The sequence below is a fragment of the Rhinopithecus bieti genome, unplaced genomic scaffold (assembly GCF_001698545.2).
Source record: "Rhinopithecus bieti isolate Rb0 unplaced genomic scaffold, ASM169854v2 scaffold_618, whole genome shotgun sequence".
NCBI classification, from domain to species: Eukaryota; Metazoa; Chordata; class Mammalia; order Primates; family Cercopithecidae; genus Rhinopithecus; species Rhinopithecus bieti.
Window position 1 is genome coordinate 79,709 of NW_016803195.1, and position 13,550 is coordinate 93,258.

Genomic DNA, 13,550 nt, shown 5'->3' on the forward strand with positions numbered 1-13,550 from the left:
CTTTTGGTGTTTTAGACATGAAGTCCTTGTCCATGCCTATGTCCTGAATGGTATTACCTAGGTTTTCTTCTAGGGCTTTAATGGTTTTAAGTCTAACATTTAAGTCTCTAATCCATCTTGAATTAATTTTCATATAAGGAGTAAGGAAAGGATCCAGTTTCAGCTTTCTATTTATGGCTAGCCAATTTTCCTAGCACCATTTATTAAATAGGGAATCCTTTCCCCATTTCTCGTTTTTGTCAGGTTTGTCAAAGATCAGATGGCTGTAGATGTGTGGTATTATTTCTGAGGGCTCTGTTCTGTTCCATTGGTCTATATCTCTGTTCTTTCTTGCATTCTTGATTTAGTAATTTGAGTCTTCTCTCTTCTTGGTCAGTCTAGCTGAAGGTTTGCAAGTTTTATTGAGCTTTTTAAGAAACTACTTTTGATTTCCTTGATTCTGTATTGTTTTTCTATACTTTGTTTCATTAATTTCCTCTCTAATCTTTATTATTTCCTTCCTTCTGTTGCTTTTGATTTAGTTTGCTCTTTTTCATCCCCTTTTTTTTTTTTTTTTTTTTTTTTTTTGAGACAGAGTCTCTCTCTATCACCCAAGCTGTAGTACAGTGACACAATCTCGGCTCACTGCAACTTCCGCCTCCTGGGTTCAAGTGATTCTCCTGCCTCAGCCTCTTGAGTAGCTGGGATTACAGGGGCCCCCCCCCCCGGCCCGCTCATTTTTTTTTTTTTTTTTTTTTTTTAGTAGAGATGGGGTTTCACCATGTTGGCCAGGCTGGTCTCGAACTCCTGACCTTGTGATCTGCCTGCCTCGGCCTCCCAAAGTGCTGGGATTACAAGCATGAGCCACTGTGCCCAGCCGTCTCATCCACTGTCTTAAGATGGAAAAATAGGTTATTTATTTGAGATTTTCCTTCTGTTTAATATAGGACTTTATAGCTATAATTTTTTCTCTGAGCATTGTTTTACCCACATCCCATTGATTTTGGTGTTTGTCTTTATTTTCATTAATCTCATCAGAAAGTATATTAGAATATATTTTCTCATTTCCCTTTTGATTTATTATTTGACCCATTAGTTATTTAGTAGTATGTTTTCATTTCCACGTATGTGTGAATTTATAAGATTTCTTTCTGTTATTGATTCTTAATTTCATTCTCTTGTGGTCAGACAATATACTTTTTATTATTTCAGTCCTTTTCTATATATTGAGGCTTATTTTATGGCCTAGTATGTGGTATATCCTAGCGGAGGAAGTTTCATGTACACTGAGAAAAATGTATATTCTGCTCTTGTTGGAGTATTTTCTAAAAGTCTAGTTGGTTTATAGTGTTATGCAAATGCATTTTCGGTAATGTCATTCCCCTTCTTTTTTTCAGTTGATGAACTAATCAGTCCTAAAGACATTGATCCTGTGCAGCGCTATGTCCCACTAAAAGATCAGCGTAACGTGAGCATGAGGTTTTCCAATCAGGTAAAGAGATATTGTATTTCTTAATTTAGACTCGCCCAGAGATATTTAAGCTCAATTGAAGAGTGTATTTTTGTTCTGAATAGGTTTTTGTTGTTCCTTCTGAAGGAAAGGCTTCTCCCTCTTCTGGTTAGTTAAGATTTTCTTGTGGTAAAGGGCTATTTGTTAATGAGGAAGTGGGTTTCAGATGGGTCCAAAAAAGTGCCTTCCAGGTAAACATTTCCATCTTCGGAATGTTGAGTTTAAGGTGTCAAGTGTCTTTGAGAAGAAGCAGTGCATCTGGGTGGCAGGAGGACCAGTGATCAAAGGGAGTGGGATCCCCCGAAAGTCCTGTGCTTGATGTCTCCCCTGCACTGTGGCTCCATGACAAGGCTGAGTGACTGACAGAGTTGTTACAGCAACAGCGACTTGGTGACGTGTTGGGGAAGGAATACTTTTACAATTTTTACATTTAGTAGCTATGGATTCAGACTGTGTTGTGTCAACAAAATAAGTGTTTGTAGGATCAGCAAGATTGATATTGACTTGAGCAAACCCTCAAGTATTAAATGATACCAGTAATGAGGACTGTTAAAATGAGAATGTTGTGGATTGCGGAAACTGCCTGAGGAGAAAGGGAATGAACCTGCATGTGTGCCTTGGATTCTAAGCAGTGAACATACATTTAATAAGATTGGTATGAACACTTACAGAAGATAATCTTACAAATGGAAATGTTCCTTATATTTAAAAAATTACATATTTTACATACACACACACACACACACACACACACATACACACAGAGCAATAAGTGCTTGTTTTAATAAGAGAAAGGGAGAGCCAACGGCCCTATTAGATTGTATTGCACTGTTTCTCTGACTCTTTTGCTGGTCTTCAACAAAACATGTAATGACTCTGAGTTATTTATGGATGAGAAGCTATTTGAGAGACTTGTAAATAAATGCTATGGTTTTCTCAAGAACATAAAATTCCTGTGTTAATATGTGATGGAAATTTCCCACTGGCCTGTTAACTCCTTATGTAAGAGGGGATTTGGCCTTTATCTTAGTTACCGCTTGTGTTGCTCATGTTGGTACAATTGGCAGAGTTGTTCTCAGCACTTGGTGACGTGTTGGGGAAGGAATCGTTTTTAAATTTTTGCATTTAGTAGCTATGGATTCAGACTGTGTCATGTCAACAAAACAAGTGTTTGTAGGTGCAGTGCAAGTGTACAGTCTGTACCGATTTGAAATACACCATTTTACTTGAAGACATGGCAAAATAGGGAATTCATTTAACTTCATATTACCAGTGCTGGGACTGAGCCATTTTAAGACTAATATGTATCACTTAAATAGTATTTCACATGTGTGACCCACTTCTCTAGAATGACAAAACCTCAAAGCCTTTTCTTAGAAAATAAATTAATAGGTCACAGATTTGTGGTGTGCGGATAGGAGCCAGAGAACATCAAAGCATTTCATAGGCATATGGCTAACAAAATCATCAATTTAAACAGTTGTTTCATGCTTGACACATATAATGATGGCTGTGGGTTATGTGTAAATTTTGGTGTACAATATACTGCTTGCAACTCTTTCTCTCCTGCTCAAGAAAGCTTATCAGGATATGAGTGACTGAGAGTGAATTTTAAAGAGAATTCACTCTGCAGGTAGGTTTTATTTCAAAATTACTTTGTACTGCTGCTACTGAATTATCTGTATCATGCCTCCCAAGTGGAGCCACATCCTAGCTAAGAGAAATGCTCTTCTCCTGTAGCCACATAGCAGAATACCTCTGTGCAGTGTTGTATACAGTTTCTGAGAGGGAGGTGATGGGGATATTTGCAGCAGAAAACTACTGGGAGTGGATATGTCGCCACATGGTTGTGGTGATATATAAAATATTGAAGCTGCCTTGCCACTTTCTCAGCCATTTTAAGCAGTAGGCAAGACCTGGCATGCCCATGTCTGTTCCCGGGGCTGGGTGAAGTGGACTGATGAAACAGAGGGTATCTCCAGATATGCAGCCCTCTGTTTGAAATGTTGGTGTCAGTAGCCACTTAGTCATGATTGAACAGGTGAGATTTTGTAACTAACTTATCTGTGGGAATTCACTAGGTGCTTTAAACCCTGCCACAAGTTAGGAAAGTAAATAGGAAGTAGTAAAGTCCAAGCAGTTTCTGAAAATGGTAGAAGTGCTTACCCTCGAAAGAAGGTATGTCAGGGATCCCATGACTACCCTCAGCCACTGTAATTCACTAGAGGACTCACAGAACTTAGAAGCTGTTACACTTACAGTTAGGGGTGATTACTGTGAAAGGATACAGAATAAAATCAGCAAAGGGAAAAGGCACATGGGGCAAGTCCTGAGGAACCTCGGCACAGGCTTCCAAGTGTCTTCTTCCAGTGGAGTCAAGTGAGATACACTTAATTACACTAGCGAGGATGTGTCAACACATGCATAGTGTTGCCAATCAGGGAAGCTTGCTCAAGCTTTGTTGTGTATGGTTTTTACTAAAGGTCAGTTATGTAGGCATGCAGCATCTCAATTGTTTAAGCACCAGCCCCACAGGGAAAACCCAGATGTTCACTGTAAATCACATTGTTAGTGCAAACTCTCTGGACAAACTGGTACACCGTGGCCCAAGGCCTCAGGCATGCAAAACACTCTTATCATCTTGTGAGTCTCTTAGTTTTTCTCAAATGTTTTCTGTTTCTTTATTTTTGACTATATTTTACATTAATTGCATTTTGTTAAAATTTTGTATAACCACCATCATGGTCAAGATGCTTAATTGTACCATCCCATATCACTGTAAGACTTCCTTGTGTTACTCCTTTATAATCATACCCACTTCCTTCACCCCAGTTCTTAAACCCTTGCAACTACTAATATGTTCTTTATTTTATAAATTTGTCATTTTAGGAGTGTTATAAAAATTGAACTGTACCTAACCTTTTGGGATTGGCTTTTTTCACTCAACATAATTTCCATGAGATTCCTCCAAGTTGTTGCATGTATCAACAGTGTATTAGTCCATTCTCAACTGCTATAAACAAATACCTGAGACTGGGTGATTTATAAAGAAAAGAGGTTTAATTGGCTCATGGTTCTGCAGGCTGTACAGGAAGCATAGCAACTTCCATGCTTCCAGACTTTTGGGGAGGCCTCAGGGAGGTTTTACTCATGGAGGAAGGCAAAGCAGGAATAGGCGTCTTATATGGCAGGAGCAGGAGAGTGAGGGGGAGGGCCTACACACTTTTAAACAACCAGATCTTGTGAGAACTCACTATGCAGTACCAAGGGGGAATGGTGCTACCATTCTTGAGAACTCTGCCTCCATGATCCAACCACATCCCACCAGTCCCTACCTTCAACACTGGAGATTACAGCTAGACATGAAATTTGGGTGGGAACATAGATCCAAACCATATCACATAGTTTGTTTCTTTTTATTGCTGAGTTGTATGCCATGGTATGGTGGTACCTTAGTTTGTTTAACCATTCACACATTGAAGAAAATCCTGCAGGTTATTTGAACATTCTTTAGAATTCCACTTTAATTTATTCATAATGTTCATTTATTATGTTTTTTCATATATCACTTTTTAAATTTGTGTTAGTTGGTTGCTCTAGGAATTACTGTATACATTCATAAGTTATCAAAAGTATAGTGGTATAATTTTGCCACTTTAAGTGAATTATAGAAACCTTACCTCTTCCATTAGTTTCCCTTACCTTTTTCATTTCTTAAACATAATTTTTAAAAATATTTCCTCTGTCTTCATTGAGCAGCACATCAAATTTTGTGAAAAATTTTGCTTCAGCCATAAACTTTGATTCAAGAAGTTCATGGGATGAAGGATAGTCTATTGTGCTGACCTCAGTTTTTACCATTTCATGTTCTTTCCTATCTGAATGTCCCAGCCTTCTTCTGTTATTTTCTTTCTGATTGGAGACTTTCCTTCAGACATTATCTATGGGTAGGTCTACTAGCAACAAATTTCTTAGTTTTTCTTTGTCTGAGAATATCTTTATTTCACTTTCATTCCTGAAGGGTAGTTACGTTGGATATAGGATTGCTAGTTAACAATTGTTTTATTTCAGCAGTAAGAAATACTGTGCCACTTCCTCTGGCTTCCGTAGTTTCAAATGAGAAATTCCCTGTCAGTTCAAATTTGTGTTCCTCTACAGGTAATGCCCCATTTCTTCTTGTCCTAAGTCTCCTTATGCCACTGGGTGGAGGGCCAGAAGCTACCAGGCTCAGCTGACATGGGAGGATCAGCCTAATTGCTGTTGCCCCTGGTGTGGAGCAGGGGTTGAGTAGGACTGTCATTGCTTTGAAACCTCTGCAGGTGAATTGGACTGCCCAAGGGTACCTGAGTAGTAGAGCACTGTGGAGTCAGGAAGCTCTCTGGGGCTTCTTTGTTGATGCTGCAAATATGTTGGCCCATTAGTGCTCTGGTTGTGAAGCAGAGGTTGGGTTGGGTTGGCTCACCAGGACTTTGAAGTTGCTGCTGAAGACAGATTGGCCAACTGGTATCTCAGTTGAAGAGCTGAGATTAGAGCTCCCCACTTGGTCTCCGTTGTGCTTTCCATTTCTCAGTCCTCTGGTGAAACAGATTTTTCTTTTTTCTTTGCCTATTGGTTATTTCAGGCTGCAGACTCCTGCACTGCCCAGCCTAGCATATATGTAGTCTCAAGAATCTCACTGTATTGCCATTCTTCAAGGGCTGAGGCCTCTGGCCAGTCCGGTCTGCTTTCTTTCCAGCTTTCAGAATCCTTTAATAGTTATCTGTCTAGGCCATCTTATTCCTACTTCCAATTTTTATAGTGGATAATGTATGTTCATAAGTCTTTCTACAAGTAAAAAAGATTTCTTCTGTTCATTTACTCATCTTTTTTCTTCAGAGTAATTTTTTAAACAATAATGGCTATCATTTATTGAGCACTTATTTTTAATGGCAGCTTTATTGAGGTAGAATTGCATCCCATACAATTCACTAATTTAAAGCATACAATTAAATGGTTTTTAGTATATTTACCAGAACCACTTTTAGAACATTCAGAACTATTCGGATACTATGGTCGTTTTTTAATTGATTTGTTTCTTTTATTATTGTATTGTAACAGTTCTTTATATATTCTGAGACCTTTATATGATTGTAAAAATTTTCTGCCATTCTGTGGATTATCATTCCAGTTTCTTCTTGGTGTCATTTGAAGCACGGAAGTTTGAAGAAGCCTCATTTATCTATTTTTTCCTTTAGTTGCTTGTGCTTATGGTATCATGTCTAAGAAACCATTGCCTAATCCAAAGTCATGAAGATTGGTATCTGTATTTTCTTCTAAGAATTTTATAGTTTTAGCTCTTATATTTAGAACTGTGATCCATTCTGAGTTAATTTTATATATGGTGTGAAGTGTAAAGCCAGCTTCATTCTTTGCATGTGGTTATACAGTTGTCAACATTTGTTGATTCTTCACAGTACATTTTTTCTTTTTTTAAAATAAAATAAAATATATATGATGTATATAAATATTATATATTGCCGAGACCAGCTTGGCTATGGAGACCCTAACCCAGCGGCGCTAGAGGAATTAAAGACACACACACAGAAACACAGAGTGTGGAGTGCGAAATCAGGGATCTCACTGCCTTCAGAGCTGAGAGCCTTGAACAGAGATTTACCCACATATTTATTGACAGCCAAGCCAGTCATAAGATTTTACTAAAAGTATTCCTTATGGAAAATAAAGGGATGGGCCGAAATAAAGGGATGGGCTTGTGGCTAGTTATCTGCAGCATTGAACATGTCCTTAAGGCACACATTGCTTATGCTATTGTTGTGGTTTAAGAACACCTTAAGCGGTTTCCACCCTGGGGGCCCAGGGTGTTCCTTGCCCTCCCATTCAGTAAACCAACAGCCTTCCAGTGGTGGGCGTCAAGGCCATCACAAGCATGTCACCAGTGCTTCAGAAATTTTGTTTGGTGGCCAGTTTTGGGGCAGTTATGGCCCAGATTTGGGGGCCTATTCCCAACAATGTAATAATGTATAAATATATACTATATATATATATAATATTTTATATAATAATATAATATATAGTATCTATATGTAATATAAATATTATATTATACATACATATAAAAGATATATATATATCATTTCAGTCATTCATAAGTGTACAAGTCAGTGGCATAAAGTACAGTTACGATGTAATGTAGCTGTTGCCTCTATGTATACCAAAACCTTTTTTATCATCTTCAACAAAACTTCTGTACCCATTAAGCAGTAACCCTCTTTCTCTCCTCCCTCCAGCCCCTGGTAATCTCTACTGTACTTTTTGTCTCTATGAATTTGCCTATTCTAGTTACCTCATATAAGTGGAATCATGCCATATTTGTCCTTCTGTGTGTGGCTTATTTCACTAAGCATAATTTCCATACTAATGTTCGTGTGTTTCATTAGTATGGTGTTTTTCTTTCTTCCTACTGGTTATTTTGTCACATACCTGGTAGACCTCATCATTCAATTATATATTAGTGTGATAAGTGAGCTGATTATTCTCAATATATTAAGTAGTAGTCTGCTACCCCCACCATCCCATCCAGAGGTGAGGGAGAGGTGATGGGAGTTTTGTCTCCTGGCTAACCTTATTGATGTATCAGAGATCTGATTGGGAACAAACAAGACTCTTGTCACCCTTGCCAAATGCCAGAACATAAAAGGCTTGAAGAATCTGAAGAATCTGTTGTTTGCAGTGGAAGCCTTAACTCACCCCAGCCAGCTTGTTCTGTATATTTGGAGAAAAGCCCTGCTTTATTGCTGACTGTGGTTCCCTGTGTGGTACATGTGGCTGGCCACTGTGGCCTTTAATCAGTCCTTCTGTTCACTTCCGCTTCTCCCACCTGTCCTCCATTGTGCTTGCAAACCAAGTGCCCCTCTGGGTCTCTTCTAGTTGGTGGGTCAGCTCTCATACCTACTGCAGCACTTTGGTGATACTCTAAGTGGTATTGTTTGTTTTATACAGATTTTCTCTGCTCTGCTTTATTCATTAATGCATTTTTATTTGCCATCTTTTACACTAAAATGTGTTTAAATGCCTTGTTATCTCATGACCTTCTTTCTGTCATTGCTCTGACTTAGTCTTTTTTGTTTATTTTAAATCTGTAGCCGGTCTTTTCTCTGGGATCTGAAGAGAGATGAGAACTGAGAGCATATATGCACTCTGCTCTCTGGAACTAGGAGCCCAGGCCTCACCTCCTGTGCTTGAGTCTTTCCTCGGTTTCTGTTGAGTGTCTTTTTCTCCTTCTATACCCAATGTTTCTTCAGTTCTTAGGGAATAAACCAAACACTGTGATATATATGAGTAGAGGTAGATATTTACTCAATAGTTGTGATGGCCCCAAATAGATACAAACCAAGTAAATTAAACACCAGACTTACTAAATTGTCTGGGAAAGTCATATTTAAAGGAAAATTTACCGCAAACTGTTCATTGGACCATCCTTTATTCTTATAAACAGGGTAACAGTATCTGCTTCTCTACCCCCACTTTTCTATGGCACATTTGATTTGGGGAAAATAAATTATACAAAATACTATATTATCCCATCCTACAAATTACTCCCGGGCAAGAAGTCATGTGTTTAGAAGCTGTGCCATTAAGACTGATTTCTTTTGCATACTTCAACACATGTCACTATTGCAGTTGTTGGTTTACGTGCCTCACTTCCTCAAAGAGGTCCTGAAAGTAGAGAATGTGTCTTACTCTTGTCTTCTGTTAGCCTAGTTTGGTATTTGACAGGACCAGAGAATAGAATTGATAGATACAATGATAACTACTATTGATTGTGTTTATTTTGTTTATTGGCAGTGTACACTCCACTTTTATACACATTATATCTGATTTTAACATTTTTTTTCTGAGACAAATATTATATCCATTTTACGGGTAGACAACGTGAGTCTCAGAGAGGTTTAGTAATCTCTCCAAGGTCACACAGTTGTCAAGTGACGAAACCAATATGAAGGTGTTAACTGAAGAAGGAAAGGAAGGAGGGAATGTCAAGCTTTTGGAAGCAGTGATTTTTGTAATGTTGTGAAGGAGTTAACAGGAGAAATAGCTTGTTTCTTGAACAGCCTGGCTGAATATCACATCATAAGAACACAGTTGCACCTGTGCCTTACGATGCTGAGAGGCCTGTGAAAGTGATCTGAAAAATTAAATACGAAGATGCCCCATCAGTACAAAATGTATGCTGGGATTCATTATATCATCATGTTAATTATTTCCTTCTTTCTTCTTCCCTGTTATGCTAGGGTGAAACCAAGTCCACAGATCTATAACAGTAATTTTAGTAGGGATTTTCTTCTTCCTTATCCAAAGGAAAACACTTTCAGGAGGTGTTTACTCCCTCTCCCTGTTCACCCTAACTTGTTCCTATTAAAGGACCCATCATCTTCTGTTGCCTAGGTAATTCTGGTGCCGGGTACCCACTGATTATCTATGAATGAGACCTTCGTCGTTCATATTGCAGCACCTCTGCCGTGCTAATGTGAGATAATGGTTTCTTGAAGACTGTTGTTTCCAGCCTTTGAAGCTCATTCAAACTTGGGAGAGCTCTGGTTGCAGCAGAAACTGCAAGCAGCTGGCCATATGCATTTTATTGATTTATTGTATTTTGCATTACAGTTGTCCACTAGGGATAAGGTGATCCCTAGAGAACATCTATTTATAGTAACTAAGGGGTGGGTTTCTGGAGTTCTGTAGCAAATGGACTTATTTTTACATGTGTATTATACTAATTAGAATACAGAAGATTCCTGGTTAAGTAGGAAAATACACCTCATACCTTTTTAAATGTTTTTGGAATATTGTCTGAAACTATTATATTTAACAGGCAATAGCCAGCCAGGAATTGCTTTTTTCCCCTTCATTTTGTTTTAAACCAATTTAAGAAAAATTGATGTTGTTTATCAAAATTGATGTTGTTGGATAAAGCAGGATTTTTACATAAATAAGCCATTCTAGTGTCAAGGGAAGAATCATAGAAAAAAAAATCTGATATGAAAATACTATTTCAATATTCAAGAGTACAAATAGGAAAGGTTTCATATTGTTTGGATGTTCTGCCTAGCAAAATGGTTAAGAACACAGGAGGCACACTGCATGCTTCTGAATCCAACCTTGGGCTTAGCTATTGTTGTTACTTGTATTTTGATAGTCCCAATGCAGACATGACAATTAATTGAGGTGCCCAGTAGTTAATATAAATAAAAGATGTAAGATTGTATTCTATTGAACATGGTTCATGGTGGAAATTAACCTATGGGAGCAGACAATTCTTGGAAGGCCAGGCTCCAGGCTTCATTCTTTGCCACAGTATAGGTAATGCGGATGGTGGAGTAAAGAGATATTCTGGCCGGGCATGGTGGCTCACGCCTGTAATCCCAGCACTTTGGGAGGCCAAGGCGGGTGGATCACAAGGTCAGTAGTCCAAGACCAGCCTGGCCAACACGGTGAAACCCCGTCTGTACTAAAAATACAAAAATTTGCCAGGTGTGGTGGTGCGCACCTGTAGTCCCAGCTACTCAGGAGGCTGAGGCAGGAGAATTGCTTGAACCTAGCAGGCAGAGGTTGCAGTAAGCCAAGATCATGCCACTGCATTCCAGCCTGGGCGACAGAGTGAGACTCTGTCTCAAAAAGAAAAAGAAAAAAAGATGTTCCGGGAAGGGCAGGACAGAGTAATCTAGCAAGAAAATTGAAACAGTGTAAGGTGTAAAGAATTTTGATGTATTGGTTCAGGAAGGCTGACTACCTCATTGGCTGGGAGGAGCAGCAAAGCACTGGCAGAAATTCAGGTGCTAGTTCTTTAGACCTTGTGTGATTCACCTGCAGTATAATCTGGGGAAGGACTCCTAGCATCTCTGGAGTGTAGTTCTCTAATCTGTAAAATTATTTGGCTGGGTTTAATTCGTAAATCGCCTTCTAGCGCTTCTGTTGCTGGCTTCCATAATCTAGGTTATTGGTAACCTTTGAGTGACTTTAGTGGAGTAGTGTGCCCAGAAGCCAGACTGTAAGGAGTTAAAGAGCAGTTATATAGTGGAGGACCATCTGCTCAGGAAGTTGAGTTTACTGCAATCCAAGAAAGGTTATAAGCCCCTCCTAATTTAGTAGATACATTATATAGCACTCCTACAATATGGACTTGTAGCTATTTCCTTTTTTAAAGTTTTGTTTCAAATCTATTCAGTTTTAAAGATTTATTAGTCTTTAAAAGATTTCAGGAAATTTAAGGTGGTTAAGGAAATTTTACATGTGGCTCTGTTTTATTTGGCTTAGTTTATTCTAATGTTCTCAAATAGTGTAACCAATTTGAGACATAATTTCTACTTAAAAGATTAAAAGATAACAACAACAACTTCACTAGCTTGGCAAAGAAATAAAGTGTTTATGTGGGTCCCAAAACCCAAATTTATCTACAAGCATGGGAGTGAATTTGAGTACTGAATAGAAGTTCTTACGATTATCATAATGAAACAGAATAAAATAGTCAAGGCATCAAAGATGCTTCTGAGAGAGCCTAGCCTGAATATGCCACAGCCACACAGAGTTTCTCCTCAGGTAATTCTGTCTGCCGTCTTGAAGGGTAGTGAAGAGTTTCTTATCAATTGGTATTAATACCTGAGCCAATTAAAATTCAATGCCTTGATAAAAAAAAAAAAATCCAGAACTGAGAAAACTTGGATTGGAAGTCAAAAAAATGAGCTTAAACATATTTAATAACATAATTCTAATTAACACACTTAACCTATTAAAATTAAAAGCTTCAATAATAGGCATGATGTATAATAAAATATTTCGTCTACAGGATGGAAACTTCTTATACTCATGGCTAAAATGTAAAAGAAGGAAAAATAGAAGTGAGAAAGCAAGATTTATGGTCCAGAATAAAGACGTACAAGGATTATTGTGATCTAGTATTGTTTTAATGAATCTGTATTTCTGACATTTTTCTCTGAAGAAAGAAATCTCAGTTTTTCATAAATATGAATAAATTTATGAATTTAACCTGAAATTTACCTACTTCACTTTTTTCCTGTTTTGAATACATTCGCAGTTTTTGAAGGTCTAGTGATCTTTGAAGAAAACCTATCGATTAATGCCTTCTAGCTCCACCATATTTAATAATCTATATCCTGACAAGTTGCCCCCTTCTAAGCCAGAGGATTGGGCTTTGGGAGCCCCTACTTTCTTGAGGAATGATTTTTCTCTCATGAGGTCCTTGGAGAGTTCCATGTATTTTTGTCATCATGCAGGTGAATAAAATACAAGTATTTTTAGTCAGCTACTTGAGGCAGTATTTTACATTAATGGCAGAATTATCATGATAGAGCAGATCATGTGTATTGACACACCCTTGAGAGAATTCAGTTTCATATTCAGTGACACCCAAGCTTTGACTCTGCGAAGTAGACTAGCCCATTTAATATGCCAATTAAAATGGATTGATCTACTTTGACAGTCTTTGGAGAAAAGACCAGTATGAAAGGAATGCTTTTTAGTCATAAAAGCTTATTTTCTGTACTGCAAGTTTCCAAATTGCGGATGAAAGTCAGTACTTGTTTGCTAAATCGTGTACATATTTATATAGATCTCAGCTAAAACATATAGTACACTTGGTCTCTCATTTTTCAAATTAATGAGAAAGAGGGAGTTTCATGCTTTCTCCTCTAAAAATACAGATGCATAGAGTTTTACATGAATTACTTTCTTAAAGATCAAAGAACACTGCATATATATGTAATAAATTTTTGTTTTTAAGGAAGTAATATAGTATAGTGGCTTTGCATCTCATATAGGCCTAGCTATAAAACCTGCCTCTTCCACTTATTAACTCTGTGACCTTGGACAATTGAATTAATCTTTCTAAGCCCCTCTTTTGTCATATTTTAAATGGGAATAATGATCCCTAAATCAGGGTTGTGTTTATGATGAAATGATAGTATCTGTAAACCTCTTAACCAAATGTCTGACACATTATGCAAGCTAAATAAATAATATTGCTGTTCTTTATTTCAATAATTTA

At 37.8% G+C, this 13,550-nt stretch overlaps 1 protein-coding gene across 3 annotated transcripts in view; it reads left to right on the forward strand.

Annotated features, from left to right (window-relative positions):
* Positions 1–13,550, forward strand: part of LOC108527348 (phosphorylase b kinase regulatory subunit beta) — a 115,319-nt gene that overhangs the window by 27,814 nt on the left and 73,955 nt on the right. For all 3 annotated transcript variants that reach the window (XM_017868558.1, XM_017868550.1, XM_017868567.1), the window contains exon 6: positions 1,377–1,471. In XM_017868558.1, the coding sequence (XP_017724047.1) occupies positions 1,454–1,471 (18 nt within the window). In that variant the 5' untranslated portion in view covers positions 1,377–1,453. The remainder of the gene's footprint in view (positions 1–1,376; positions 1,472–13,550) is intronic.